Consider the following 27,375-nt stretch of genomic DNA (forward strand, 5'->3'; position numbering starts at 1 on the left):
ATTGCTATTGCCGTCTAACTTCATCCTTCCTGAAAGCTTAGTGGTTTTAAGAAACAGAAATGAAATAGGGAAATTAAAAAATAATAATACATATACTGGAAAGGATCTCTTCTTTCGAAAGAATACATCCTTTCCAGATGATGTATTCTTTCAGACTCGTTTCACCTAAACAAAACGCGTGTTGTTGCAGTTCATGCATCTTAACATTTTGGACACGTAATTTATACTGACACGTGTAGTTGCATCTTGCAAAACTGGAACAGTGTGGTAGGTGGGGCGTCTCTAAAAGCAAGTGGTGAATGTCAAAAGCTTCAATGTGTGCGGAGTGATGAAGAACAAGCTGGATCATCTCTCTGGGTCCGCCTTCTTCACGAATATCGAGACCAGCTCTCTACAGGCCACATGCTATTCATTGAGCTCTCGGTAAGTCCACATTGATATAATACATTAGCCTGCTTTGTGATGGAAAATTCCTGAATAAGTGCATCCGATTATTAAGAACAGTTTGGCATTTGTATCCAGCTGCCAGTGGCGCCTGCAATGACAAACGCAGTGTTGTGTAGCGCTGTAGAAACAGTGCAGTGAAGGTGTCTATTACCGAGCTGCTGCTCTCCATTGCCGTGTGTGTGAGTCGCTGCTCCGAAGAACATCTGGATAAAAACCCCTGTCCTGTGTTGGTTCACTTTTTGGACTCATTTTCATGAACAACGTGGACAATGGGGAAAAGCAAGAACACGTTAAGATCTGTGAAAAAGTTGATGACGTGTTTTCAGATATTATAATATATACTATATTTCAGGCTGAGCTGTAGTAAGGACGTCTGCAAGTTCAGACAAGTCCTTTCCTTCCTTTAAAAAAGACTTCGCTGTTGTAACAATTATAAAAATAAAATAAAAACATTGTACGTAATGAGTTTTTTTAATTTGCATTACCCGGTTTAACCAGTAATCATTTGAAATGCATTTAGCCCTTTACTGCCTAGTGTCAAAAGACACCCTTGTTTCTGCTGCAGAATATTACATTTGAATTTGAATTTGAATATTGCTATACTTTTACCACAAGAGGTCCCATGGAATCAGTCATTTATTTGAAAACACATTGCCCATCGCTTTTTGTTATCTTTGTTATGTATGCAATAAACAAGTTGCTTTTATATCACAATTAATCACATTATGTTTTTTTATCATTTAAAAAAGAAGGATCAGTTGATGTGTTACTCTGGGACAGAAAAATAATAATACAATATCCCTTACATTTTTTTTTAATGGAATGGAAATATTATATTACCTATTTTTATTTTGTGTTCCTTGTTTAAAGTCTTAAGGACATATTATTGATTAAGGGTTCAGGATTTATATTTATATTACACACCAGAGGGTAGTTTTGAATGTCTATATTGTCAAATGTTAATAGAAGTATGACTTAGTATGAATATAACTTAATTTCATGAGAGTATTACAGTAGTGCCCAACAGTGAAACTGTTATTTGAGCATTAAGTGTTTAAAATATGGGCTTTATGCTTGATTGTATTCAACGAAAATGAAACGTTCCAGATGACCTGTGTGTTGTGTTAGTTATGCACTCTATCTATTTATCTTATTTATTTAACAGATAATTAATTAATAATTAATGAATAAATAATTAATAATGTAAAGCAAAGTCAGAAAGAATATACCAAATACAAATTTACTTTTAACTCACTGTTATTGTGCAACTGAAATTGTTATCTAGATTTTGAGATTGTGGTTTCTTTTGATTATTCATATTTCCATTATGTTTTTATCTACATGGGTTTTCTGTATACAGTTGTAGTTGGATGTTTTAACACCCTTCATTTGACTTTACTTAAATATGTAAGTATTCACCGCTGGCGTATGGTACCACACAGGCCCGGCTGTAGCTCACCAACCCATCCTATACTATCCTAAGCCTATTGTGTTTTTGTTTATATATATATATATATATATATTATTATCATTTTTTAAATTTTCCAATGCAAACATTGAAAATGTATATGCAAAACATATTTTGGGAATTGGGAATGCAACTGAACACAGGAAAAGGTTCAAGCCTGCATTCACCCACATAGCTGTGGTCTTCATTGCTTTTTCTTAGTAGGTTTCTGTACAAAGCATTGTAAATACATCTATTACCTATCATTCATGCGTGTTAACACCTTTAGAAACAAATCATAAGCTGTTTTCACACTACGCCACCTAATCCGGGGTTGAGGGACTCACCTCTGAGACTAAATCTCCTTGGCCCCTCCAGTTATGAAAAGCTGGAGCCGGGGTTGGTACCGGGGTTGGCAGCACAGTTAAGTTGATATGGTATGCAATGCTGTTTCTGTATTCCTCAGGATATGCCTGCTGGTGCCCCGAAGACAGTGAAAATGATGTATTTCATATTCATGTTTGGTTTTGCACTTATTACTCCACACCACTGCTACACAAAGGATAAGAAGACGGGCTGTACAGTTAAACAACAAAAGGCAGACTGCAGTCATCTTAAACTGACAGACATTCCTTCAGATCTACCAGAAAATATTACTTATCTGGACCTTTCACATAATCAGCTGAAGGGACTGGCCTCTTCAAACCTCTCACGCTACAGCCAACTCATTTATCTTGATGTTGGTTTTAACATGATCAAGACCATTGAACAAGAGATGTGTCTCAGACTTCCTCATCTCCAGACACTGAACCTGGAGCACAATGTGGTGCACATCCTCACAGAGACTGTGTTACAAAGCTGCACCAATCTCACTCAACTGAACCTGTCTAACAACCGCTTAAAAATCAAGGGCGAACCTTTCAAAAGCCTGCAGGTAAGATACTCTTCATTTTTATTATATGCTTATAACCATTGTAAACCATAAAAACAAAAGGGCTGTGCTATATGAAATGCTATAGACTAGACCTAATTCACTTACAGTTCTCACAAAATATATTTATTTCAGGGATGGTGACTAGTGTGGAGGTGTGATGTGAAGATATGACTGCTAAGAGGGGTTGTTAGGGACTGGGTAGTTTATACTTTATTGGATGAATCTGTCAAATAGCCATCAAACTTCTTTCAACATTTGTTTTTATATCAACAGTTTATCTTGCCTTTCTATTTATTTGTAAATGATAGGATAGTTATTTTAAAACATGGTTTATATCTGTCTTCAATCAGCTCTATTTATAGTATTGTGTTGTAACAATGCAGGTATAGAAAAATGCTGTGTAGCCACTAGATGTCACTGTTGTCAGTGTGAGTGCCAGCTTTCGCACCTTTTTTATGGTTGTTTTTGGTTTAATAGATTTGTGTGGGCCCGGCCACTTGCTGTCTCTTTAGTTATTGAGTCCAGGTGTTTCCTATGTTTGACAGTTGTGACAGCTGCTTTGCAGTACAGAAACAGGCCTAATTCACCACTGATGTGAACTATACAGGACACCAAACTAGTAGTATGAAACAAGCTACTTTACTCCTATTTTCCTGAAAGGCATTAACCAAATCTCTTAGAACAATCACTGCAGAGGCCGAAGTCTGAACAGATTCAGTGGTTTCCAAAGTCATATAATGCTGATTTTTACATTTTAATGTATTATTCAATTATGGAATTGATGAAACAGAAATGTTGTGGTTCCTTTTTTATATTACATTATTTTACATTATTTGTCATTTAGCAGATGCTCTTATCCAGGGCGACTTACATTTGTACCCATTTATACAGCTGGGCATTTTACTGGAGCAATCTAAGTTTAAAATGTAATTATTTTACAGTAACTCTAACATGCACTGCCCTCACTCGGGAGTAAAGTGCTTACCAATTTCATAAAATCAGGCCCTAAATAGATTTTACTCATAAAATATGTCAAGTTAAATACCTTGGGAATAAAACTAACAGCCATACTAACTCTATATACTCTTTTTTATAGCATTTAAAAAAGTTTGATGTGTCTCATAATGGCCTGACCTCTGTGAAACTTGGTACCCAACCTCAGCTCTGGGGCCTTGAGGAACTCATCTTATCAGGAAACCTAATCTCTGTTATCAAGAAAGATGACTTCTCTTACCTCAACAACACCTTCCTGAGGATCCTGAAATTGTCTTCTCTCCCTCTGAAAACGGTGATTCTTCCTGCACTGTATTGCAATGTTCAAGGTTGTATTTATTAATCCCAGCTTGAGGTTTTATTAGGTTGTAGCTCAGTTTTTAGCTCTCCCTTTTGTGTCATTGATTATGCAAGGTGGACTTAAAAAATGAAGACAAGAGGAATCGTGAGGTTTGTGGTCTTGTATCTGACTCTAGTGGAGATTTATCCACAACAAAAATAGGTACTGATTCAAAACTCTTCCTCGCCCAGCAGCCTTGCAGCGCTAAATACCTATGCTTATTTTGGTCAGAATATACTTTTGACTGACCTTTCACTGCCCTGAGAAGATCATCACATTGCCGGCAGAGTGTGCTATTGTCACTAATGTTTTATAAGCTATATATCCAGACAAGTCAGTTTAAGCCATATACTGTAAGATGCAGGATGTTTACAAAAGGTTGACTATGCAGCTGAAGAGTATGTCCAGTTGATTTTGCATTCTTGACTAATTTAAAATGTATTCTTTCTTGTAGTTAGAGCCAGGTTGCTTCCAGCACATTGGAGGAATACAAGACCTAGTATTGGATGGTAGCAATCTTAACAATCCTCTGGTAGTCAAGCTCTGCTCAGAGTTGACAGGGACCGGGATTCGCAACCTTTCACTCCAAAGCACATCTCTATCCACACTATTGAACACCACCTTTAACGGATTGAAGTCTACAAACCTTTCAGTGATGGACCTTTCAAGAAACCAAATGTCTACAATTCATGATGGGTCTTTTCAGTGGCTGCACAATTTACAATATCTGTCTCTAGAAGAAAATAACTTGAAGCATTTGACAAAGGACACATTCTTGGGTTTAGGGAACCTGATCTTTTTAAATCTGAAAAAGACTCTGATGAAGCATAAGTCAACTCCTTACCCTATTATCGACAACTTTGCCTTTCAGTGGCTGGTAAACCTACAGTCTCTATCTATGGAAAGCAGTGCCTTTCGTGAAGTCAAAGAAAACACTTTCACAGGTTTAAAAAGCCTAACGTACTTGAGTCTGAGCTGGTGTAGCACGACTCTCTCAACCATAACTAATACAACATTTGCATCTCTGAGTCAGTCGCCTCTCAAGATCCTTAACTTGACCGCTACAGACATTTCACACCTGGGGAACGGAGCCTTCTCTAACCTCAGGAATTTGAGCAAACTATATCTAGGTCATAACTTTATTTCCCAAACCTTAACAGGAAGTGAGTTTGAAGGACTTAACAGTATAGAAGAGATTTACCTGTCCTTCAACAAACAAATCAATCTGACCCCTACATCTTTTATCCACGTTCCCACTCTGAGAACACTAATGCTTGGACGCACTCAGTTTGGCTCACTGGACTTGGATCCATCTCCATTTTCACCTCTGAAAAACCTCAGTATTTTAGATATCAGTAATAATAACTTAGCTAATATAAATAGTGGTCTGTTTAGTAGTCTTCAGAATTTAAAAATTCTTAAGCTGCAGCACAATAATTTAGCTCGCCTATGGAAGAATGCCAATCCAGGAGGGCCTGCACTCTTTCTAAAGGATTTGCCTCAGCTTCGTGTTCTTCAAATGGACAGTAATGGATTCGATGAAATCCCTTCTGATGGCTTCAGAGGATTGTTTCAATTGCAAGAGCTTGATTTGAGTCTGAATAACCTGCAAGTATTTCCAGAATCCGTTTTTGACGATCTTACATCTCTCAAAGTGCTTAAGCTACAAAAAAATCTAATCACGTCGGTCACAGAACAAGTATTCAAACCAGCATTCAGTCATCTCAGTACTCTACATCTGGAGAAGAATCCCTTTGATTGCACGTGTGACAGCATTGCGTGGTTTGTGAATTGGCTCAATTTGACAAACACCAGTGTTCCTCAGTTCGATTCACAATACGTTTGTAAAACTCCTTCCCATTACTTCAACATCTCCATCACCCACTTTGACCCATCGCCCTGCAAAAATCTGGCCCCTTTCGAAGCTTTTGTTTTCACCAGCAGTGTTGTGCTCACCTTCATGGTAGCCACTCTTCTCATTCATTTCCAAGGCTGGAGAATAAAGTTCTTTTGGAACGTTTCGATCAATCGTGTTCTAGGATACAAAGAAATAGACTTAGGGGAGAAAAGGTTTGAATATGATGCATACATAATTAATTCCCAAGACGATTTTGAGTGGGTGGAAAATAATCTGATTCCCTTAGAGGATGAACATTTAACTTTTTGCATTGAAGAGCGGGACTTCTTACCAGGTGGCATGCAACTAGAAGCTGTTGTGGACACAATACCAAAGTGCAAGAAAATTGTGTTTGTTGTCACTGAAGCTCTATTGGGGGATCCCATGTGCAGCAGGTACATTAACTAATTTGGTATCATAAGGGTTGGGCAATGTGCTTATAGAAATGTATCATAGTTTGGGTGTTACAGATTATGTATGATATATCACAATATTTGGTTTATTTATTGTATTTTGTTACTGGTAAATACATTTGTAACATAGTGGTACAGAGGATGGCAATATACATTATGAAAATTATATACAGGGTAAGCTAGTAACATCCCATACTGTGCAGTACTATGAAATTCAACAAGCTTCCCTAATTGCCCTCAGATATAAAGGGTCAAAAGTGTCATGTATAAAATTTACCAGAGTTGACACAATCAAAACATTTTACGTACCATATTGCAGATTTGCAGTAATAAATGTCCTGCAATTGTTTTAAATGTTACTTACATAAAACATTAAAAGTCAGGTGATATCAGTTTGTTCTCTATATTCTTTTAATATGCTTAAGATTTTGCTTTTCTTTTCCAGATTCAAGGTTCAGCACGCAATATACCAGATCATAGAAAAAAATCGTGATTCCATTGTCTTGATCTTCCTGGAAGACATCCCAGATTATAAACTGAATCACTTTCTCTTTATCCGGAGGGGGATGGTGAAGTCACGTTGCATTTTACACTGGCCAGTACATGGAGAGCGGGTCTCATCTTTCTATCAACAGCTGAAGGTGGCACTCGGTTCAAGCAACAAATTACATCGATAATTTGATGCCAGTTTTCTACAAAATTATTATAATTTTCTTCATTTTTTTGTATGAATGCAGTGCTCAAAAAATAAAAGGATTTTTTCACTTTGTGCACTGGGACAAAATGCATGTAGTTGGCTGTAGAAATTGTGAATCAATGTCACGTGTTTTGGTGCAAATGAAAGTGACAAAAGGTGCACTGGAGAGGCAAAAGCAAGACAACCCCCAAAAAGGGAATGGTTTTGCAGGTGGAGGCCACAGACAATTGCTCTCTCCTAATCCTTCCTGACTGATTCTTCTCTAGTTTTGCGTTTTGCTTGTGTCCTTGTCACTACTGGTAACATGAGGCGGTACCTGCAGCCCGTTCAGGTTGCACAGGTAGTCCAGCTCCTCCAGGATGGCACATCCATACGTGCCGTCGCAAGAAGGTTTGCTGTGTCTCCCAGTACAGTCTCAAGAGCATGGAGGAGATACCAAGAGACGGGCCGTAACACGAGGAGAGCTGGACAGGGCCGTAGAAGGGCATCAACCCAGCAGCAGGACCGGTATCTGCTCCTTTGTGTGAGGAGGAACAGGAGGAGCACTGCCAGAGCCCTACAAAATGACCTCCAGCGGGCTACTGGTGTACGTGTTTCTGACCAAACTGTCAGAAACAGACTCCATGAGGGTGGCATGAGGGCCCGACGTCCTCTAGTGGGACCTGTGCTCACAGCCTAGCACCGCGCAGCTCCATTGGCATTCGCCAGAGAACACCAGAATTGGCAGGTCCGCCATTGGCGCCCCGTTCTCCTCACAGATGAGAGCAGGTTCACACTGAGCACATGTGACAGACGTGAAAGAGTCTGGAGACTGCACCATCATCCAGCTTGACCGGTTTTGCGGTGGGTCAGTGATGGTCTGGGGAGGCGTATCCTTGGAGGGTCACACAGACCTTCATGTGCTAGCCAACGGTACCCTGATTGCTGTTAGGTACCGGGATGAAATCCTCAGACCCATCGTCAGACTTTACGCTGGTGCAGTGGGCCCTGGGTCCCTCCTGGTGCAGGATAATGCCCGGCCTCATGTGGCCAGAGTGTGTAGGCAGTTCCTGGATGACGAAGGCATTGATGCCATTGACTGGCCCTCACGTTTCCCAGACCTGAGTCCAATTGAGAACCTTTGGGACGTTATATATCGGTGCATCCGATGCCGCCAAGTAGCGCCAGAGACTGTCCAGGTGCTCACTGATGCCTTGATCCAGGTCTGGGAGGAGATCCCCCAGGACACCATCCGCTGTCTCATCAGGAGTATGCCCAGACGTTGTCGGGAGTGCATACAGGCACGTGGGATGAAATTCACGTTGGAACAGCTTGTGATTTCAATTGGTTACTTTCAGTGTGAGTTTGAATCCAGCCCTCAGTCGGTTGGTGATTTTGGTTTCCATTGACCGTCGTTACGTAATTTTGTTCTCAACGAATTACACAATGTACAGTAAAGATTTTGATCTTTAATATATTTTGTTCATCGAGATCCAATGTGTGATTTAATTGTTCCCTTAATTTGTTTGAGCAGTGTATATAAATGTCCTGGAGCATTTGTGAATTATTTCTTATTGACGAGATTAAATGTTTTATTTTCATTACTGAAACATCCTTCCTTTGCATGCAACCACCATCATGTTTGTCTGACTCTTTTGTTGGCCTGTTATTTAACCTCGCACTTGTATATGTCATGCACTGGTCCAACCCCTAGCCATTCTATTACATATTTTCCAGTGGTTGCAAAGCTGCCCAAACCTACTGGTTCTGTAACATGCTCTGCCCTCTTATTGAAATTTTAAACCTCAAGAGAAAGGACAACTCATATCTTTCAATCAAACACTCAAATATTTAAGATAAACCCAACCAAAAGGAGTCTCACATACTTTGGCAAATATAGTATTTGTTTTTGTGCATGAGGAACAAGTTACAAGACATTTTTCTAAACATTCGAATTAAAAATTAATCATAACCTTAGACGGCTACAAATATTCAGTGAATTGGCAGCAACTGAGACTTCCACACACACACAAAATAAACATTTACTATAATTACTTGATTTCAATACATTTCCAGAAATTACATATTCACTGAAATAAATTATATAGTCATAGGTAGTTAAGATCACGTTAAGTAGAAAAGTTCCTCACTTGTACTACACCCAGGCAAATAACACCAAGGAACGTCAGCAAATATATATATTTTTTTTAATTGAGAATTGTATTCAGCTTTACAAAGGAACCCAGAGATTCAGCTCTAAACACCCTAGTTTGTAACAAAATTAACACATCAGAATCAGCTTAAAAACAATACAGTGAACATTTTACATACAATTTGTATTTGCCACATAGTTGGATGTACTTCAAATAAATGTAATGTCTGAATTATTTTTACAATTGCGGTCAAAGCAAGGAAAGACTGTTTCCCTTTGACAAAGAGGCATCAGTTCAATGTTTTTTAGGTTGCTCTTCCCTATGTCTACATTCTCCGTTGTGCAGTTTTTATATTTATATTTAATAGTTGAACAACAAGATGGAGATGTATGAATGAAAAAGCCTCATCATAACAGTATAATTAATCATGGCATTAGATTCCTATCCTAAACAATTATAATAAACATTTTGTTTTAAGCAAGCATTGCAATTGTGATTTTTTTGTAATTTCCATTCAGATAGAGTAACATAGACAAATAGATCAGTCAGTACACCATTCTACTGATATCTGATTAAAAAAAAAATGTTTTGTTAACCAGTAAGTGTTACTTTTTAATTGATTTGTTGATTATCTCTGTTGCCCCAGAAAGTCTTCATAGTTTAGAGGAAAATTGCCTTTGGTGGCTGTTTCACAACTTATTTAAAATTAGAAAGGTTCAATTTACAACTACTTTGATAGCTGATGATGTTGTTAACGCAGTGAAAACATGATCTGTGCTGAAAGGTTCTCTTATCATGTTTCAGAGCCGCTTTTGTTTTCAGGTGACAGTTTTCTGTTCTATTTTAATACCAGGAAATCTGAGAGGGATCGCTATCACATACAAGACATCAGGAGAAAAGACTGCAAAATCCTCCTAGTTCTATTTAAAGGTCACTGTGTGTTTGTATATAAATCATGATATGGTGTGAAGTAAATTCTATCTATATGTACAAGTGGTTGTCAAACACATGGGTAAAAATGTTACTGATGTTAGTAATAATCTTTAAGATTGTTCTATACAACTATACAATTTCAGTGTTGTCATTGAGATACTAGGGCATCCACTGCATTAAATCTGCAAATTTATTTTTATTTCCAATGTAAATTAAGCCTGAGAACAGCTTTTATTATAACGAACCTTGCTGAAGTCATTACATTCATTTTTTAATACAGAAATCAATGACAGGGTGAATACATCTTTAATAAACAGGAACAATTGAAAAAATGAAAAGCTATGAAAACCAACCCCTGCACACAAAGTTCAAAAAGTAATGTAGTGATGCATACAATTAATATTCAGCTAGAATGGTGTTGACTGGGAGATAGAATGACACTGACTAATGTAACAGACCTACAGTTGATCATCATCCTGTCAAACCTCCGTAGAGAGGTAACACACAAAAAGCAGAACTGTCTTCAGAGATAGACTTATCAGGTAAATGATGTGATGTTTATGTTACATGTATGCATAACTGCATGCCAACTGCAAGTATGTGTTTGAAGTTACCATCATAAACCCTTCTCTGTTGGCTTTGTATTTACTTTTGTCACAGATATCTTACAGAATGGAAATCCCCCTTTCTGAGAACTGGGAAACAAGAATTTGTTTCTGCATATGTAAATATGAAAATGAAATCTGTTTGATTGTATATCAGAAATATAAATAGCCTAGTTGCATTTAAAAATGTCTATATCTCTAAAGTATAAGTGTTAAACAATACAACCAAACTAACTTCAAGGCTTTTTGTGAAATCAAGTTTAATATTAATTGATTTGATACAATCATTCAACAAGTTGCTCTATGTACATATTTCGATTTTTTTACAGGCTTGATAACAGCTCAGCGACTCGAGAAAATCCAATCAGAGGTGCAGCTTTTGTTTTGCATGGCAACCGCACTGATCCTACACCAGCGGACGGGCGTGCGCCGCAGCAAGCACTGTGATGGGCATGTCTTTCGGCTGGCAGAGAGGACAAGACATTGCTGTACGTGACTCTATGGACTGGTTGTCTGCTACAATTTCCTTATCACATATAAATCTGTAACACTATATGGGAGGCATACCTGGAAGGGTATAACCAGTATCCGATTGCTGTTCTCATGAAACGCGCACAGGTGATTTGCAGGGGGACTTGAAATGCAGCTATATCTCTGAAACATCAAGATGGATATGAAAGCGCACAAATTGGACCAAAACAGTGGTTTCTAAGAAGCTGTGTTGGTGGCTACTACATAAACTCCAAAACGTTTTTCTTTTTCTTTTGACAATGCTTTGGATGTCTGTTTAAACTATGAAGATTGCTGTTCTGGACTTAGGTACCATCTTTGCCAAAATCTTTAAAACTCCAGTTACACCAGTGGCCCCCGCGTCCGACACTGTGTCTCATGGTTCCCCGGCAGGAGCCCCTGACATCTCGGTCTCTGCCAGGGAGATGCCGCTCACTTCTTCGGTGTCCAGTGTGTCGGTGAAGCCTCCAGGACTGCCCAGCTTGAGCAGTGGCTTGTCCAGGAGTGTCCAAAGCAGCACCTTCTCTTTTATTTCAGCCACAGGAGCGCAAACAGCAGGATTGACCGCAGGTGCCGGGTTGATCCAAATCCCAGTCCAAACTCACATAGGCCAAAGTTACAACTCTGTACTTTTGAATTCATCCAAACTGCACCAGCGAGTTTCCAGCGGTTTAACTCCTGCGAAGGCATCTAGCAAAGCAGGCGCATTACGCACGCAGGACACCGTGGATAGGGAACCAGACAGAAAGTAAGTTATTCTTCTTTAAAATGAGTGGACACTATAGTAAACAGTATAGTATTAATAACTTCGGGATGTTGTAATTGATATAGACGTAGTTCCTAATTTCGTATGCATTCAATGTGAACCCAATATGCAACAGTATTTCCTGGTATAGTCTTTATAGTTCATAAGTGGTATCAAAATGTTCAATCTTTACTTGAAATTGAAAAATGTGCACCTACGTTTGTTAATATAAGAGAGTAAGCATCATGTATATGGATATATATGAACCATCACACAATTGCAACAGAGGACTGTTTTTCTCTGATCACAGTATCCCCTTAGGCTGCACATACTCTAAGATAGGTTCTCCAGCACTGGTCCCAGAGAGCCACATTAGTAGAGCTCATGAGAACTAAATAGCCGTGGAGTCAACACCAGGAAGACACGCAAACATCTTCTAATGAAGCAAATAATTGGTGTAATTCAGTGCCGCAGAGCACAGATGAAATGAATACCACTGGACACTGTAGTTCTCAGGGAGCAGCACTTCTGTCACACACGGGTACTTAATGTCTGCATTGTGAGCATAACTTGCTTCAGGCTGCTTTTTGAAGCACTCAGCCTCACTCAGCAAGTACATTTGTCACAAATTACTACTCTTGTGTCCTGATTGATACAATTGTACTTGGTGTGTATATCAGCTAGGTAGAAATCATACATGTGTTACATAATGACCCTATCTGGATTGAAGTGGATATTGAATAGTGATGTATGGATAAATGTATTATTTTCATATAGTATCTGAACGTATTTGAATGTGTGTGTCAATTGGAATGCACATTTCATATGTACACTTTCTGTGTTGGAATACAGAGGGTCATTCATATATATCTGTCAGGGGGAATGACCAATTATATTAAAACATATAGTTTCATCACCTATAAGAGACACATTTGGCAAACAGATTCAATAAAATAGAATACTGCTTGGAGTGTCCAGTACCAGCACCTTACTGCTATTGTCCAAGAGTAAACTGGTATCAATAATTAGTGAAGTCCTCTAATGTGTTACAAAGCTGTAAGGAATCCACAGCAGGATGATTAATCAATAAAATGTTTATTTGGCAATTAAATAATCTAAAGAAATGGGTAACACAAGTCTAATGCAAGTCTACCAGATTATATTGGTTCCTGAATAATCAACACTATAGATGCACCTTTGTGATGCCCATTCGGTCAAATTCCACCTCACAAATTCTGTGACCTTGTGGGTGACTCTTAGAAACAACAGGAAGGTTTGTTATCAATTTACCCATGTTTATCTCATCCCCTGAAAATGTCAGGGCAAGGAACATTAAATGTTTTGGGAACTGAGTGTCTCGGTCTACTACTGACCTCTGAAGACTCGAAAAGAAATACACAATACACAGGTATAAGCCAAATTTAATTAATTGGAGAAGTTCAATACAGGTAATCTATGTTGATCAATTCTCACATTTCTCACAACCCTCTGCCTGAAATGGGTTGGTTCTTGTCAATTCATAGTACAGCCACATTGAAACTCCAAAGACACATATATAAGGGCGTCTGCCAAGAAAAAAAAAAAAAAAAAAAAAAAAAAAATAATAATAGTAATATGTATTTTTTAATCCATCTTAGATCTATAAAATCTAAAAACATTTATTGATAACTCAGAGATTGTGATTAGATTGAAATCTATTTAAATGTAATGTAATTACATTTACATGTTATTTGGTCCCTTCAGATTCAGTATGATTATTGATGTCCTGTGTAGTGTCAAATATACTATTATAAAATGCTATTACAGTATACAATGGTTGATGGCACTCTTGCGATCAATTCTTAATTCTTAGGTAATGAAAAGTGGTATTTTACTCAGTGTCACATGTATCATAGCAAATGCTGTAATAGTCATTGTGGAATATGTTTATTAATTTATATATTTATGTGGATAGGTGTATGTTTTCAGATAGAGCATATATCAAGGAATATCAATATTGTTGTATTATGCTATGTCTGTAGGTGTTATGTAGGCTACATAGTGTAACTTTCAAATAAATAATTATTTACATATTGTTGAGTCTTAGCAAACAAATGTACTGTTAATTTATTCAAATGTGTGGTTAATTTGAGCTTGGGACTGAAACCTTGGGTTTCAATATTTAATTATATCACTCCTACAGAAGGCAAACTCAAGATAACTAATTAATACACTGCTTATGTCAGAGAATCTGGGTGTATAGTCTTTCTCTTGGTACAAGCAGTATCTAATTGCTCCATCTACACTTCTAATTTAGTTATGACATTCTTCAATGATTAAATTAAATTAATTTTTTTTTTTTTTTGGTTCGGTTTAGTTTTTTCGATACCTTCCCAATTTCATATAGGCAATAATTAGTCAACTTGAATCAGCAAATACAATCCTGGTGCATAAAGCAGAATGGATGAAATCAGGTAAAATACATCTTTTGATACATGTACTGCCAACCCATAAGCTTTTTTCCATGCTGTGAGCCCACTGCACAAAAAGTGAAAATATAGCACTTTGGGATGTAATAATCCAGCTCATACTGATAGGCTCACAGCTGCCCGGTATACCACAAGAGTTACTGTTTCACAACAATTCGAGGAGGGTTGGCCCTTCTGGTACAACCTAATCTAGATCCAAACCAGCATTAAACCTTAAGCTGTATTTGTTTTCAAATGCAAAGCTGAAAAAAGCTTCCATTTAGTTTTCAATTCAACTGTCCAGCACATTCTATGTGTGAAAGTAATTGAATCATACTTATTCATCTCAATATAGGTTTTCATTTAAGTGTTTGGGGATGGCATATGAAATGAAAGTACATGTGAAGTATTTGAGATTAATTATTATCTATAGACTGACATAACTATTCAATGATTAAAACATCAGGGGTGGTTAACCATTATGATACAATAACTGCTGGATAGATAGGGTTGTGCTTAGGTGACATCTGGTGGTGGCATGGATACATTACAAGACTTTAAAGCTGTTCTCTGTTTGAGGTTGTCCAATGTTTTGAGTTCTAGGTGTTTAGTAACATTTCGTTTCAAGGATGCATACCTGGTGTTGTTTTAGCTTTTGTCAATGATAAACTTATGTGTACACAGTAGTAATTATGCCTTTGATGTAGCTGAGAAGAAATCTTAGCCTGGGGCACCCAAGGCAGTGGCTCCCAAACTTTTTTGCATACCACCCCAATATGAGCTATACAGCCAATATATATTTAATTTAATGTAGAACAAACACACATCCACTAATGCAAAGGACATTCATGTAATTATCCATCAAACATGTACTACCAATACAAAATGCATCAAAATATTTTGAAAATAATACAAAAAAAATGTTTTAATGTGAACTTGAGATTAATGTGAAAGGGTGCAGGACCAGTCACGAACTAAAGTAGTGTATGAGTAATGTATTTTACAAATTCTTCACATGAAGAACATTTTTAAAGATGCTGGAGCTGACCAGCTACACAACTTGAAAACTAGTTTGATTGCTGGTAAAAAATGTATAAATAAATGAATTAATAAATAAATATCCCCAATAATGGTTATCACATGGTGATATGTGCATCACTGAATTGTTGGTTTTAGTCCCTCTGAATTGTGCCACCATGCCCTCATGGTTGTGCATTTAAAAAGTGATCCCTTGATTTTCATATACTTTCATATACAGCACTGTGCAAATGTTTTAGGCAGGTTTGAAAAAATGCTGTAAAGTAAGAATGCTATCAAAAATGGACATGTTAATATATTATATTTATCAATTAACTAAATGCAAAGTGAGTGAACAGAACAAAAATATACATCAAATCCATATTTGGTGTGACCACCCTTTGCCTTCAAAACAGCATTGTTGTTGTAGTTTTCTGCTAAGTACAACAACATCTCATATAATTTCAGAAATGTTTCTTGGAACTTCTTCTCAAATTCATGACTAGAATCTCAGATTTACTTCTGTCATTCAGTGACATTATCATGCAATTATACAGAAATTAAAAAAGACCAGAAAATAGCCACAATAGATACACCTTTGTGAGACTTTATTTTAATATCACTTTCACATATATTCACAATTCCACACACACACACACACACACACACACACACACACACACACACACATATATATATATATATATATATATATATATATATATATACAGTTAGTCCATAAATATTTGGACAGTCACACAATTGTCATAATTTTGGCTCTGTACGCCACCACAATGGATTTGAAAGGAAACTGTAGAAACTGTAGACTTTCATCTTTAATTTGAGGGTAGTTATTACATCCAAATTGGGTGAACAGTGTAGGAATGACACCCATTTTTATATGTAGTCCCCCCAATTTTAGGGGCTCAAAAGTATTTGGACAAACTAACATAGTGATTAATTAAATTGTGAGTTTCAATACTTGGTTGCAAATCCTTTGCAGTCAATGACTGCCTGGTCTGGAACCCATAGACATCACCAGATGCTGGGTTTCTTCCCTGGTGATGCTCTGCCAGGCCTGCACTGCAGCTGTCTTTAGTTCCTGCTTGTTCTTGGGACGATCAGAGAGAGAGCAAAAACATTAGGTGTGGCCAAATCAACTATTTGGTACATTCTTAAAAAGAAAGAACTCACTGGTGAGCTCAGGAACACCAAAAGGCCCGGAAGACGACAGAAAACAACTGTGGTGGATGACAGAAGAACTCTTCTTGGATGACCTGGTGAAGAAAAACCCCTTCACAACAGTTGTCCAGATCAAGAACACCCTCCAGGAGGTAGGCGTATCTGTGTCAAAGTCAACAATCAAGAGAAGACTTCACCAGAGTAAATACAGAGGGTTTACCACAAGATGGAAACAGGAAACAGGAAGACCAGATTAGAGTTTGCCAAAAAACATGTAAAGAACCCTGTACAGTTTTGGAACAACATCCTATGGACAGATGAGACAAAGATCAACTTGTACCAGAATGATGGGAAGAGAAGAGTATGGAGAAGGGAAGGAACTCATGATCCGAAGCATACCACGTCATCTGTGAAGCATTTTATGGCATGGGCATGTATGGCTGCTCTTTATTGATGATGTGACTGTTGACAAAAGCAGCAGGATGAATTCTGAAGTGTTTAGGGCTTTATTATCTGCTCAGATTCAGCCAAATCTGGTGATGCCAATGGTTCCAGACTTCAGGCAGTCATTGACTGCAAAGGATTTGCAACCAAGTATTGAAACTCACAATTTAATTAATCATTATGTTAGTTTGTCCAAATACTTTTGAGCCCCTAAAATCGGGGGGACCACATATAAATGGCTGTAATTCCAACACCGTTCACCCAATTTGGATGTAACTACCCACAAATTAAAGACGAGTCTATACTTAAAGCACATCTTGATTGTTTCCTTTCAAATCCATTGTGGTGGCGTACAGAGCCAAAATGATGACAATTGTGTAACTGTCCAAATATTTATGGACCTAACTGTGTAGGATGAACTCAACAGGGGGGCATCAGAAATGACTAAGGGGGCAAAAGTAGGTCTTTGACAATGCATGTTAGCTTTGTAACAAGAATGCACATTACTGTAACACATTTCTACATGGACAATTAATAACTGGATCCAAAAAAAAAGTGAGGGGGCACAATATTCCAACTGAGGTGGCATTGCCCCCCCGTAGTTCCGGGCCTGATGGTATTATGGATAATAAGCTGTATATAATGATAATAAACCCAAAAATAGTCTGCAATGTATTTATTAAATAAATTAAATCTTTGAAATGAAAAAAGAAAAAGAAAAACAAGAAAACAGAAAAGGATTAATGTAAGTATAATGCACAGGTTAATCGAGCACTTAATTACATTGGTGGATAATAAAGGTTTGACAGAAAGGTCTGTCCTCATTTTCTGTCATCTCACAACCGTCTTGCTGACTCCTGGGAGAGCACTCTGTCTTTCAGTCTCCAGTGGCTGATGGAAAACAAATGGAAATGACTCATCCTTCTCTGGGAAACTCAAGCCTCTGGAGTAAAATGTTTCCTTAACAATGTGTACATCTAACACCAGTTTCCCTAGATTGGTATCTACAAGCTGTATTAAAAATCATACTGTACTGTAGGTTCAATATAAAGTCAATATTGAGGTTCAATATAAAGTTTAACCCTTAACCAGTTTAGCTGTATGAAAACATATACACATATAACAGGTAGGTGTGGTTTCCTAAGAAGACATTTATAATGAAAGTCAGCTTTGTTTCACACAAACAGCAGGGAACAGCAGTTCTGCTTAAACCTGTACATCTTCTGAGCTCGGTGTCTCTGAAGGAGATTTTGAAATAATAAGAATAACAGAGAACATGTATTGGACAATGAAATTAAAAGATGCGTTATGTACACCCTTAAGGAATTAGTCATTTAATGTGTAGGTGTTCTGAATATGCATTTGGAAGGCCAGGCAATCAAATAGCTGTTTTATTTGCACCTCTTATGTAAATATTATGTATATACTGTATGTATGCTATGTTCTATGTTATTTGAAAGACAATGACAATGATTTATTATTACTATTATTATTTTGTTTTAATCATTCAAAGATTCACAAATTATAAAAGTAATATTTCCTCTTTAATACATAGTTGTCGAATAAAATAAAATCCAAATAAATCACAATTATTTACATACTGGAATTAAATCAATATTGTTAGCTACCTAACCTAGCTACAATAACTAACCTATAAACCTGTTCTCAGTGGCGCCTTTTTTATCATCATATTCTTCTTTCTTGTGCACATAAATATTACTGTGTCGAGTGCAAGTTCGTAGATTGTTATTAGCTGATGGGTCAATGGTTTAGTCTGGCCCCTAATCTCTAAATTTGATAAATTGCCTATTTCGTCATTGAACCCATATATATATATATATATATATATATATATATATATATATATATATATGTATCTAGCATTGGCCTGGTAATTCTATCTTTAGAGTATTCGCTTTGTGAAGGAAACAAAGATTCGTGACATTTGACTGTATTGCTGCACTCAACAAGACAGCAATGATCTTATAATAAAAGTATGTCACAAATGAAGGAAAAGTTGTGTATGCTCATACCGTGAAATCCCTGCTCCATTGTCTACTACATAAAGGCCTATAGAAAAACAGATCCGTTTCAATTACCCGGGCCTTTCTGTATCATGCTACTGATATATTTTTTATGAGACTCTGGATACAGTCCAACAAATGTATTTGGTGTTTGCTCTTTCAGCGATACATGATCTCTTTTCAGGGCTAGACTTCCTCATTAACCTCGCAGGGCACTGGAACCTCCTAATTAGTTTTTTCCCCCTTCTTCTATTTTCTCCCCTTCTCCTTAGAACTAGTTAATTATAGCATTTGTACTTGTTCAGGTTTATTTAATATTTAAGGTCAAGATACTGGGAGATTTTCTCAAATTTTTCAAACCATAAGCAATAAGGCACATTCATTTATCCCACACATCACTCTTTCAAATTGAAGTCATAATCCATGCATAGCTATCAATGTCATTGCCTGTGGTGCGATATGTTGAAGGAGGTTTACTTGTATTTACCAGAAAATATGTGTCTGTGCTTTTTCTGAGAAATATAATGCTGTTTTGACTCTGAAATCACAATTTCTGGCTGCTCATTAGTCATATTTATAGTAAAGTCTGTTTGTATGACAAAAATAAGTCAATTTAATCTAAAATGTTTTAATTTAAAGGACAAGTAACATGGGATATCAAATTAAATAAGAAACATATTCAGATTACTGTTATATTATTTATGTTTACAAACAGAAGGAAACTACAGATTTAAAGAAAATACAATTCCTGGCATTATCCAGTTATCGTCAGGCCATGGACAGAAATTAAACATCTGTACGACACATTCTGTCTTCCACAGTACAACCACCATTTCCTGCAAAAAGGCAGTTGGTGGCAGCATCATGAATGAGTGCAGTAACAATTGGAAAACCAAATACGTGCCAACAGACATATGTAACAAAAAAAGCAATAATATCAGAGGCAAGTAAAGCTTGCTCTATGATGAACAAACATGACTATGACTGTGATATAGGCTAAAAATAGAAAATTGCCATCGACCACATAGATATGCTTGACAGTTATTAGTCTCACAGCTGCAACATTATTTGGAGCTCTGAACAAGAACCGATACTTTTTAATTTGAGAGAATCTTTCCAAAACGATTATTATTGTCTGGCAACAGGTCTAACAGCTCATATACCAAACCCTGAAATGCACTGTTTGACTGCATGGATTTTGACCATCATCACAAATTAAAGTAATCTATTTGGATATAAAGTCTTACAGCTAACATTCAAACAGCATAAGCTGATAATAATAATATGTACATATAATATAATATGAAGAAGAAGAAGAAGAAAGTGTAGCCTATATTATGCATATATATGCCATATACAGTTTAGTAAGTGGCTTTTGAGGATGATCAGACCTGATCATATATAGCTTATGGGTTCCTTTCTGTTCCTGGCTATTTACTTTTCATTATAATTTTTGTGTACTCAACAGTCTGGTTGCCACAGAAACACCCCCCACGTATTATTGCTCCTGCTCACACCCTGCAAAATTAACATTTTTAATTAACATTAAACATTAACAACACATATCCCCCTGCACCCAGTATGTGCAATAGAGTGGAATACCTAGGGGAAACATTATGTATGAAAGTTATTACATTAATAGTTGGATAGTTGCCAAGCAAGCTGTTTTCCATCTTTTTGACTTTCAAGGGTCAACAGATAAATATCTTACTATCTTACAAATTAGTCAATATGTTTAACATGAAAACTGACATCTGTCACTTGCAGAAAATTATTTCATTTAAACAAATATTGCTTATTTAATGTCATTCACAGAAGATTCACATGCTGTTTTTCAAATTATTATTATTGTTCTTGCCAAAAAATAAATACATTTGAAACAGAAAAAGTCTCTGAGTCCACTGCAACACAATGCAGGAAAACAATAATCCCCAAAAAGTAGAACAGAAAAAATGAACTAAAGGTATTATTTAATTAAATTCAGGGAAGTTTCACTTTTTTCTAGTACCGACAGCACTGGTTGGCCATTTTCACACCCAGACTACAATGTCAACAATCAATTGTTTCTGTAGGGACATGATAAAGCTTGAGGAACACAGTTTTAAAGTATGCTTTCACCAAAATAACTGACTTTAGGTAGTTCAAAGATATAAGAAATATCAATATTATGTACTGTTCTTGAGAGGTTTCGGACTCTTAACATTTTAATATCATGTACAGTGATTATATATCCACTTTTTATCTCAGTCTTCCTTTAAATTTCTGTTTTTTAAAATATTATTATTATACAGAACACACTGGGACAGATATATACAGTGTCTTATCACCTTTAAAGGCCTTCTTAAAACACATATATTTAGATTATATGTGTAGACCATCCTATAACCTTCCCTAATTCTAATCACTGTCATGTTTAGTAATGTAATTGGTATTGTAATACAAGTAGAAATGCAAGTGTGAAAACTTTAGATAGATATCACTGTGTGAGGGTAGGGGTGAATATAAATAATGGCCAAGAGAGAAACCAGAATGTACTCAACAGTAATTGGATCTGTTGTTCATTTTATCCTCAATTACCTCCCAGTGTGTACAGTGTACTATGAGCCTTTGAAAGCCTCACAGTAAATCTATTTGTGGATTATCTGTGTAGTTTTTGTAAGGATTATATGCTTCTAAACCTTTTTTCCTTTGTTTTTTTATTAACTGCTTTAACAGAGATCAACAGACTTTTCACATTATACCATCTAATAAGCTCTTCTGAGTGGACTCATTTGCTCGCAATCTTTATCTTTACTTGAAATTTAGTTTTCCGGGAAATAATAAAATCTGGATAAACAAATCTGAAAGGACATAAGTCTTAGACAGATGCAGGAGTAGGCAGAACAGAAATGAAGGTTGCAGTGCACTTGAAGTATACTTTCTCCAAAACCCAAGTTTACACAACATTAATGTAGTTCTAAGAACAGAATATTACATGTCTAGGTGCTGCTTTACTTTACGAATTTTGCAATATATTTTCAGAAAAAATGAGTTTACAAGCGTTTAAGGAAAATGATTGCAATTCTCATGTTCTTGTAAAGGCACTGATTGCGAGATGTGAAATTGGTCAGGGTAGCATTTTCACTCTAATGAAATCAGAAATCATTGAAGACTACAACAATGAAAAAAAGATCTAGGAATGGACATGATTAAACACCGGTTAAGTATTTAGACAAACTTATCTTTGTAGCTTCTATAAATTGTGTCTTACATGTTGATGGTATTAGTTACTTTCAATATTGCACAAGAGTCTCTAACATTTAGTATTGTGATTCTCAAATCCAAGCAGACATTTTGAGTCAATTGTCTGTACTTGACATTATTGCCACTTTCAGTTAATCAAGTTTTGTCACAGTTTTTCTTTCTAGATAAAGACATTACTTTCATGCTTTCCAGTATCATATAAAGCTTATAAATATGAGGATTATATAAATACTAAAAGCAAGCACTATGATAATGTTATACTTTGATAGTGTAGCTTAATATATCTTCTTGACTGTTATCATTCTTTGTATTATTTGGATATCATTTTTCTAATTAAAAAAATATAATTTTGGCAGAATCTGTGCAATATATTGCGGTAAATGTTCAGTGGGGGCAGCCCTAAATTAAATTATGTAGGATGTTCAGACAAGCTGCCACAGACACACACCCAAGCACACAGCACTCCTGAAACTCCACAGATACTCACAGGGGAAACTCCCACAGAGGGAGGGATGAGAGAGACACAACAGCTAGTAAAAACAATAAACAATAGCAACCCCAGAGCAAACTGCCTTCACCTCCAGATGACAATTTTCCTTTTTAAACTATCCTCATAATTATATCATATGGTCCATAAAAATTGGCCTAAATCCAAGATCAAGTCCTCTATGTGTTATGGGCTTCCCACACCAATAGAATTTGTTAAAAAAAAAAGCTGTTCATTTAAGATTTTTAACACATCAAGGGGGGGTGGTAGAGATGTGTAAGCACTCAAAGCACTCAAACAAACACCAAAACATTGCCATTGGAAATGTGAGAATGTTTCTTTCTGTATGTTTTGCTAGTTCCACATGGGTTCTCATTCTGAGCCTAAATTGCAATAAGGATTCTATGCCGCTGGTGTTACGCATTACAGTTTTTCACAGATGAACAGTTCAGAGTTGTTTCCTTTAGCTCGGCTGTTGCTCTGGTCTGGTGCTTTCGAGGCGGATGGGTGGAGAAAGGCTCCTGAGATGGTAATAAAAAACCCTACCTCTTTCACTGTGGCGTAGCCTGAGTACCAGTCAAGTGAGTCACAGTGGGGCTGCTTCCTTGCTGCAGATGCTTGTATACAGAGGACTGCTCTGCCAGCATGCTTTTTTCCCATCTCTTCTTCTTGCAAAGATAAAAAGAAGCACTGATCTGGAACGGATGCATACATAAGAATCCCCGCTGGATCTTCAAAACAGGAGATTCCACTATCAGCCTGATTCTGGTGTCTGATCTGGCTTGTTGTTAAGCCTAAGAGAAATACAAACGTCTAGAGCATCTGCCGCAAGATGCACTGTTTCCAGCAAGTTGAGCAGCTGGTGGGGATTTAACACTGCATTGTCAGTCATGGGGCTGATTAATTGCGAGACCTCCTTGACCTCATCCAGAAGGGCTGTCCTCTGAGTGCCCACTGCCCTCATGCATGTTGTTTCTGCCAGTGTGGCGTGTCCCCCTGCCTTGCCCTTCCTTTCCCCTCCGGTTCGACAGCTGTACAATAACTGCTGGAAAACAGGTGAAGCCAATAGGGACCTTGGACTCATTATCATCGGGTAAGTGGCTCTTATTCTAGGGAAGCAGGGTGAGCTTTTTGTACTGTGAATACACTATTGAGTTACATTATTGAAAATCATAGTTCTTTATGTTACTGATAATTGCCTGCATTTTCCTCAGGCATGCATCCTAGGACGTAGCATTTGAATAACTTTCTTTGCTGCTTACATTAAAGAGTTGTTTTATAACCCTGTGTTTTCACTCACTCACCTGCTTTTTTCGTATGTCCCTGATTTTTGTTATTTGCGTGGCATCAGCTGGGGTATTTGGAATGTATGCACTTCATCCCCTTATTAAATATATGTGTCAAACTGTAGAAAAAAAAATAAACTGATTAAGACTTTCAAGGATTAAGGAAATGAACTTATCTAGGTGGAAAAAATATGTCTGGTTTCTTTCTCATAATATCCAAGCAGGAACAGGTGCTGTTATTTACATTATTCATCGTTTCCACATAATTGTGCCTGTGCCTTGTACTGTTTTAATTTTTTATGTCATAAGTGCCTAGCAGATTAAGGGGCATTTTCGTTTAAAGAGTGAAAGCTGGCATTTAGTACAAATTGCAGTTTTTCTGTTTAGGCAGTTAATGGTATAAATTTACATTTAAATATCACTTCCTCCCCAAAAGCAATTAACCTTTTATGCAGGTGTCTGGAGACAGTCTAAATAAATTAAGGTGACACAGTTTACCACAATGTGATTATCAGTGTAGAATTCTTGTTATTGTATTTATTGTTGTTGTTGTTGTTACAGTGTGAATAAGTATCATTAAACATGAAATTAGTCTTCAGGATAGCAATTAAGAATAATTAAAAAAGAACGAAAACTGTGGTTATACATTACACAATGTTGATAACAAGAAAACAACTTACTTGTAATAAATACAGATTTCAGCCACAGAATATTACATAATGACCACAAAGGTTACAGAAATGTTAATTGCAACATAAGATTCATATTTCTGCAGAGAGTGTGATGTCAGATAAAAAGATAATTAGCTGAGTTTCTGTTGTTGAGTAGAGTGTTTGCCAGTGATGCATTATTATGACTCCAACTTCTACAGGCATCAGTTATATTGGCAGATAATACTATTTTTCTGCAACTTTAGCATATGTCTATGATTTCAGATTTTGGCCCAGACCAAATCAAAATTTTGGCCCACTTGAAAATAGATAATTAAAAACACAGTACTAGAAGGAAAAAATCCTCTGTGAAACAAACACACACCAAAATGATAAAATATTGGAATAGGCATTACTAATTGGGAGGAGGGCCAAACTTCTCATTAGGTCCAGGTTGTATTCTCATGCACTTGTTGCCAGTCAATCTGCACTTTTAATTTGTATGGTAGACCAATGCACCTCCTCACACAACAATGGACAAACAAGGACAAATTAGTATAATGTCCACTTTCATGCACAGCAATTTGTAAACTAAAGAGTGAGTTGGTAACATAAGTTGTATTGAATGGAGTTCTTTAAAGCATAATAAATGACACTTAATTTGAATTGGTCAAACAGTGTAATGAATAAAATCTAAATAATGACTGTAAAAAAGTGTGCAGTGGGAGTAGGAGTATTACATTATCATGTCATTTAACTAGGACACAGTTATGTTCTAAGTTATGTAAGCTGTATTGTAACTCCTCTGTGGATCCATTGGTAGTTTTGTATCTTGTATGATGCTGGTACTGCGTGTGCATCATATACATTTAAAATAATATTCAATACCAAAAGATTGCATGCCTAATGTACTAAACGTATCAAGAAAGGCTTCTGAATTCACTTAAACACATGTGGCACCAATTAATCAACAATTAGGTTAATTATGGCTGGAAACATGAACCAAGAATTGGCTGACCATGACTTCAAATTTAATAACAAACTTTGATAAAAGCAGTTCGTCTTTGTGGAGTTTCGAATAAAAATGTATTTCCGTTTTATACAAGGACTAATTTAAATTCTGAGCATTTTTTACTCTCTCACTTGAACTGTAGTTTATATAGATGTATGTTTTCTGACACCAGGCAAACTTCATCATCATCTATTATCCACTTCATAGCTGTAAATAATTGTTTACTCCCACTTTAAATACAAACCTGTGCCCATAACTCATGTTTCTTGTTTTGCATCCCAGAAAAAAATTGTCAAAGGAAACAGCTGCACACAGTTATTCTGAGAAGAATCTTTGCTCCCTTCCTGCTGACTTCACAAAGAGCATTGTGGGAGTGATTGAGAGCTATCACAGGTATGCATGACCCCTTAACTGAGTGTGTATACTTCATTAAAGACGTAATGTAACATACCATCTGAAAGCTTGGAGTGAAAATAGGTCAAATGGTCTGTGCATTGTGATGTTAGTCATATTCGTGTTCATGCTGCTGTAACTTGTGTTATGCATATCTGCAGCCGGGAGTCAGGGAGATTGCTTTGTTGAACTTTCAAAAAGCTGTCATTTCACTCAGCTTAGAGTGGGAAAATCAGATAGAGCATATCCACATGAAATCCCTAAGGTAATAGTTGCTGGTCCTGCAGCTGAGGCAAACACAGTCTGACAGTTGAATACAACCTGAGTTCAGCTGTACAGAAACATGCACTGAGGAGAGTCCATTGTTAGAAACAGAACATGGCCTAAGCGGTGATCCTGCAGAGCTCCAAAAATCTTTAGTCTTTCTCCTCAAAGAGCAGCCTGCAAAACACAGGGCTGCAATAGCAGATTGATCATAAAGTTATGATGGTTAAATAAATATGAGAAAAAATTAAAAGACATAGTGTATCAAAAAGGGTATTTCAATATATAATACCAAGTATTGACTGGTGCTTTAACTGTTTAATTAGAGTAAGTACCCAGCTTATAATATAATGTTCTGGCAACTTTCTGCTTACGTAAAATTAAGATTTGTAATCAAGAAATGTAAATTCGTTGATGATCAGAAACGTTGGTACATGGTTACGTTCAACATTGTGAGAATGAAAATAGAGAGCTGTAAGATAATCACGATATTGTTACAACTGTCATTCACCTACTATAAAGTTATAAAAGTATTGTGAAATGATATTGGAACGATATAGATAAACGTACATATATAATATAATCTTAAATGATAATGTTTTGTTTTTAAACAGCTTTGAGATCAAAACGAATCCCTTGTGTGTTTTTCCCATCAGTAATTCCACTTCCCCCCGCTCATCCAGTGGTCAGAGCACACCCACGACAAACCTCAACAACTCGTGGTCGGGGATCCAGAGCTACGCAACAGGCCTCTCGACTGAGCGCAGCTCAGTCTACTCCTGGAGGCATGATGTACGTACAGCGATGGCACACCAGCAGCAAGGCAGGGCCAG

General features: G+C 36.8%; 2 protein-coding genes across 2 annotated transcripts in view; both read left to right on the plus strand.

The window, feature by feature from the left end:
• The first annotated feature begins 306 nt into the window (after nucleotides 1–306).
• On the plus strand, nucleotides 307–8,751 carry tlr3 (toll-like receptor 3). The gene is made up of 5 exons (XM_066718231.1): nucleotides 307–423; nucleotides 2,361–2,828; nucleotides 3,925–4,116; nucleotides 4,616–6,453; nucleotides 6,917–8,751. The coding sequence occupies exons 1-5, from the start codon at nucleotides 403–405 to the stop codon at nucleotides 7,146–7,148; spliced, it is 2,751 nt and encodes a 916-aa protein (XP_066574328.1). The 5' UTR covers nucleotides 307–402; the 3' UTR covers nucleotides 7,149–8,751.
• The window catches only part of fam149a (family with sequence similarity 149 member A), a 30,719-nt gene continuing 11,366 nt past the window's right edge, over nucleotides 8,023–27,375 (plus strand). The window contains exons 1-7 of the mRNA XM_066719539.1: nucleotides 8,023–8,099; nucleotides 8,202–8,416; nucleotides 11,168–11,326; nucleotides 11,658–12,096; nucleotides 23,920–24,030; nucleotides 26,168–26,278; nucleotides 27,199–27,334. Of these exons, the coding sequence (XP_066575636.1) occupies nucleotides 8,023–8,099; nucleotides 8,202–8,416; nucleotides 11,168–11,326; nucleotides 11,658–12,096; nucleotides 23,920–24,030; nucleotides 26,168–26,278; nucleotides 27,199–27,334 (1,248 nt within the window). The remainder of the gene's footprint in view (nucleotides 8,100–8,201; nucleotides 8,417–11,167; nucleotides 11,327–11,657; nucleotides 12,097–23,919; nucleotides 24,031–26,167; nucleotides 26,279–27,198; nucleotides 27,335–27,375) is intronic.

This window comes from Amia ocellicauda, chromosome 12, assembly GCF_036373705.1.
Source record: "Amia ocellicauda isolate fAmiCal2 chromosome 12, fAmiCal2.hap1, whole genome shotgun sequence".
Classification (NCBI taxonomy): domain Eukaryota; kingdom Metazoa; phylum Chordata; class Actinopteri; order Amiiformes; family Amiidae; genus Amia; species Amia ocellicauda.

Bases quoted from the DNA above. Each gene is read 5' to 3' on its own strand.
- tlr3 (XM_066718231.1), top strand. From the start codon at position 403: ATGCTATTCATTGAGCTCTCG. The intron at 4,117-4,615 runs GTGATTCTTCCT...TCTTTCTTGTAG, and splicing joins CTTCTCTCCCTCTGAAAACG to TTAGAGCCAGGTTGCTTCCA. The intron at 6,454-6,916 runs GTACATTAACTA...TTTCTTTTCCAG, and splicing joins GGGGATCCCATGTGCAGCAG to ATTCAAGGTTCAGCACGCAA.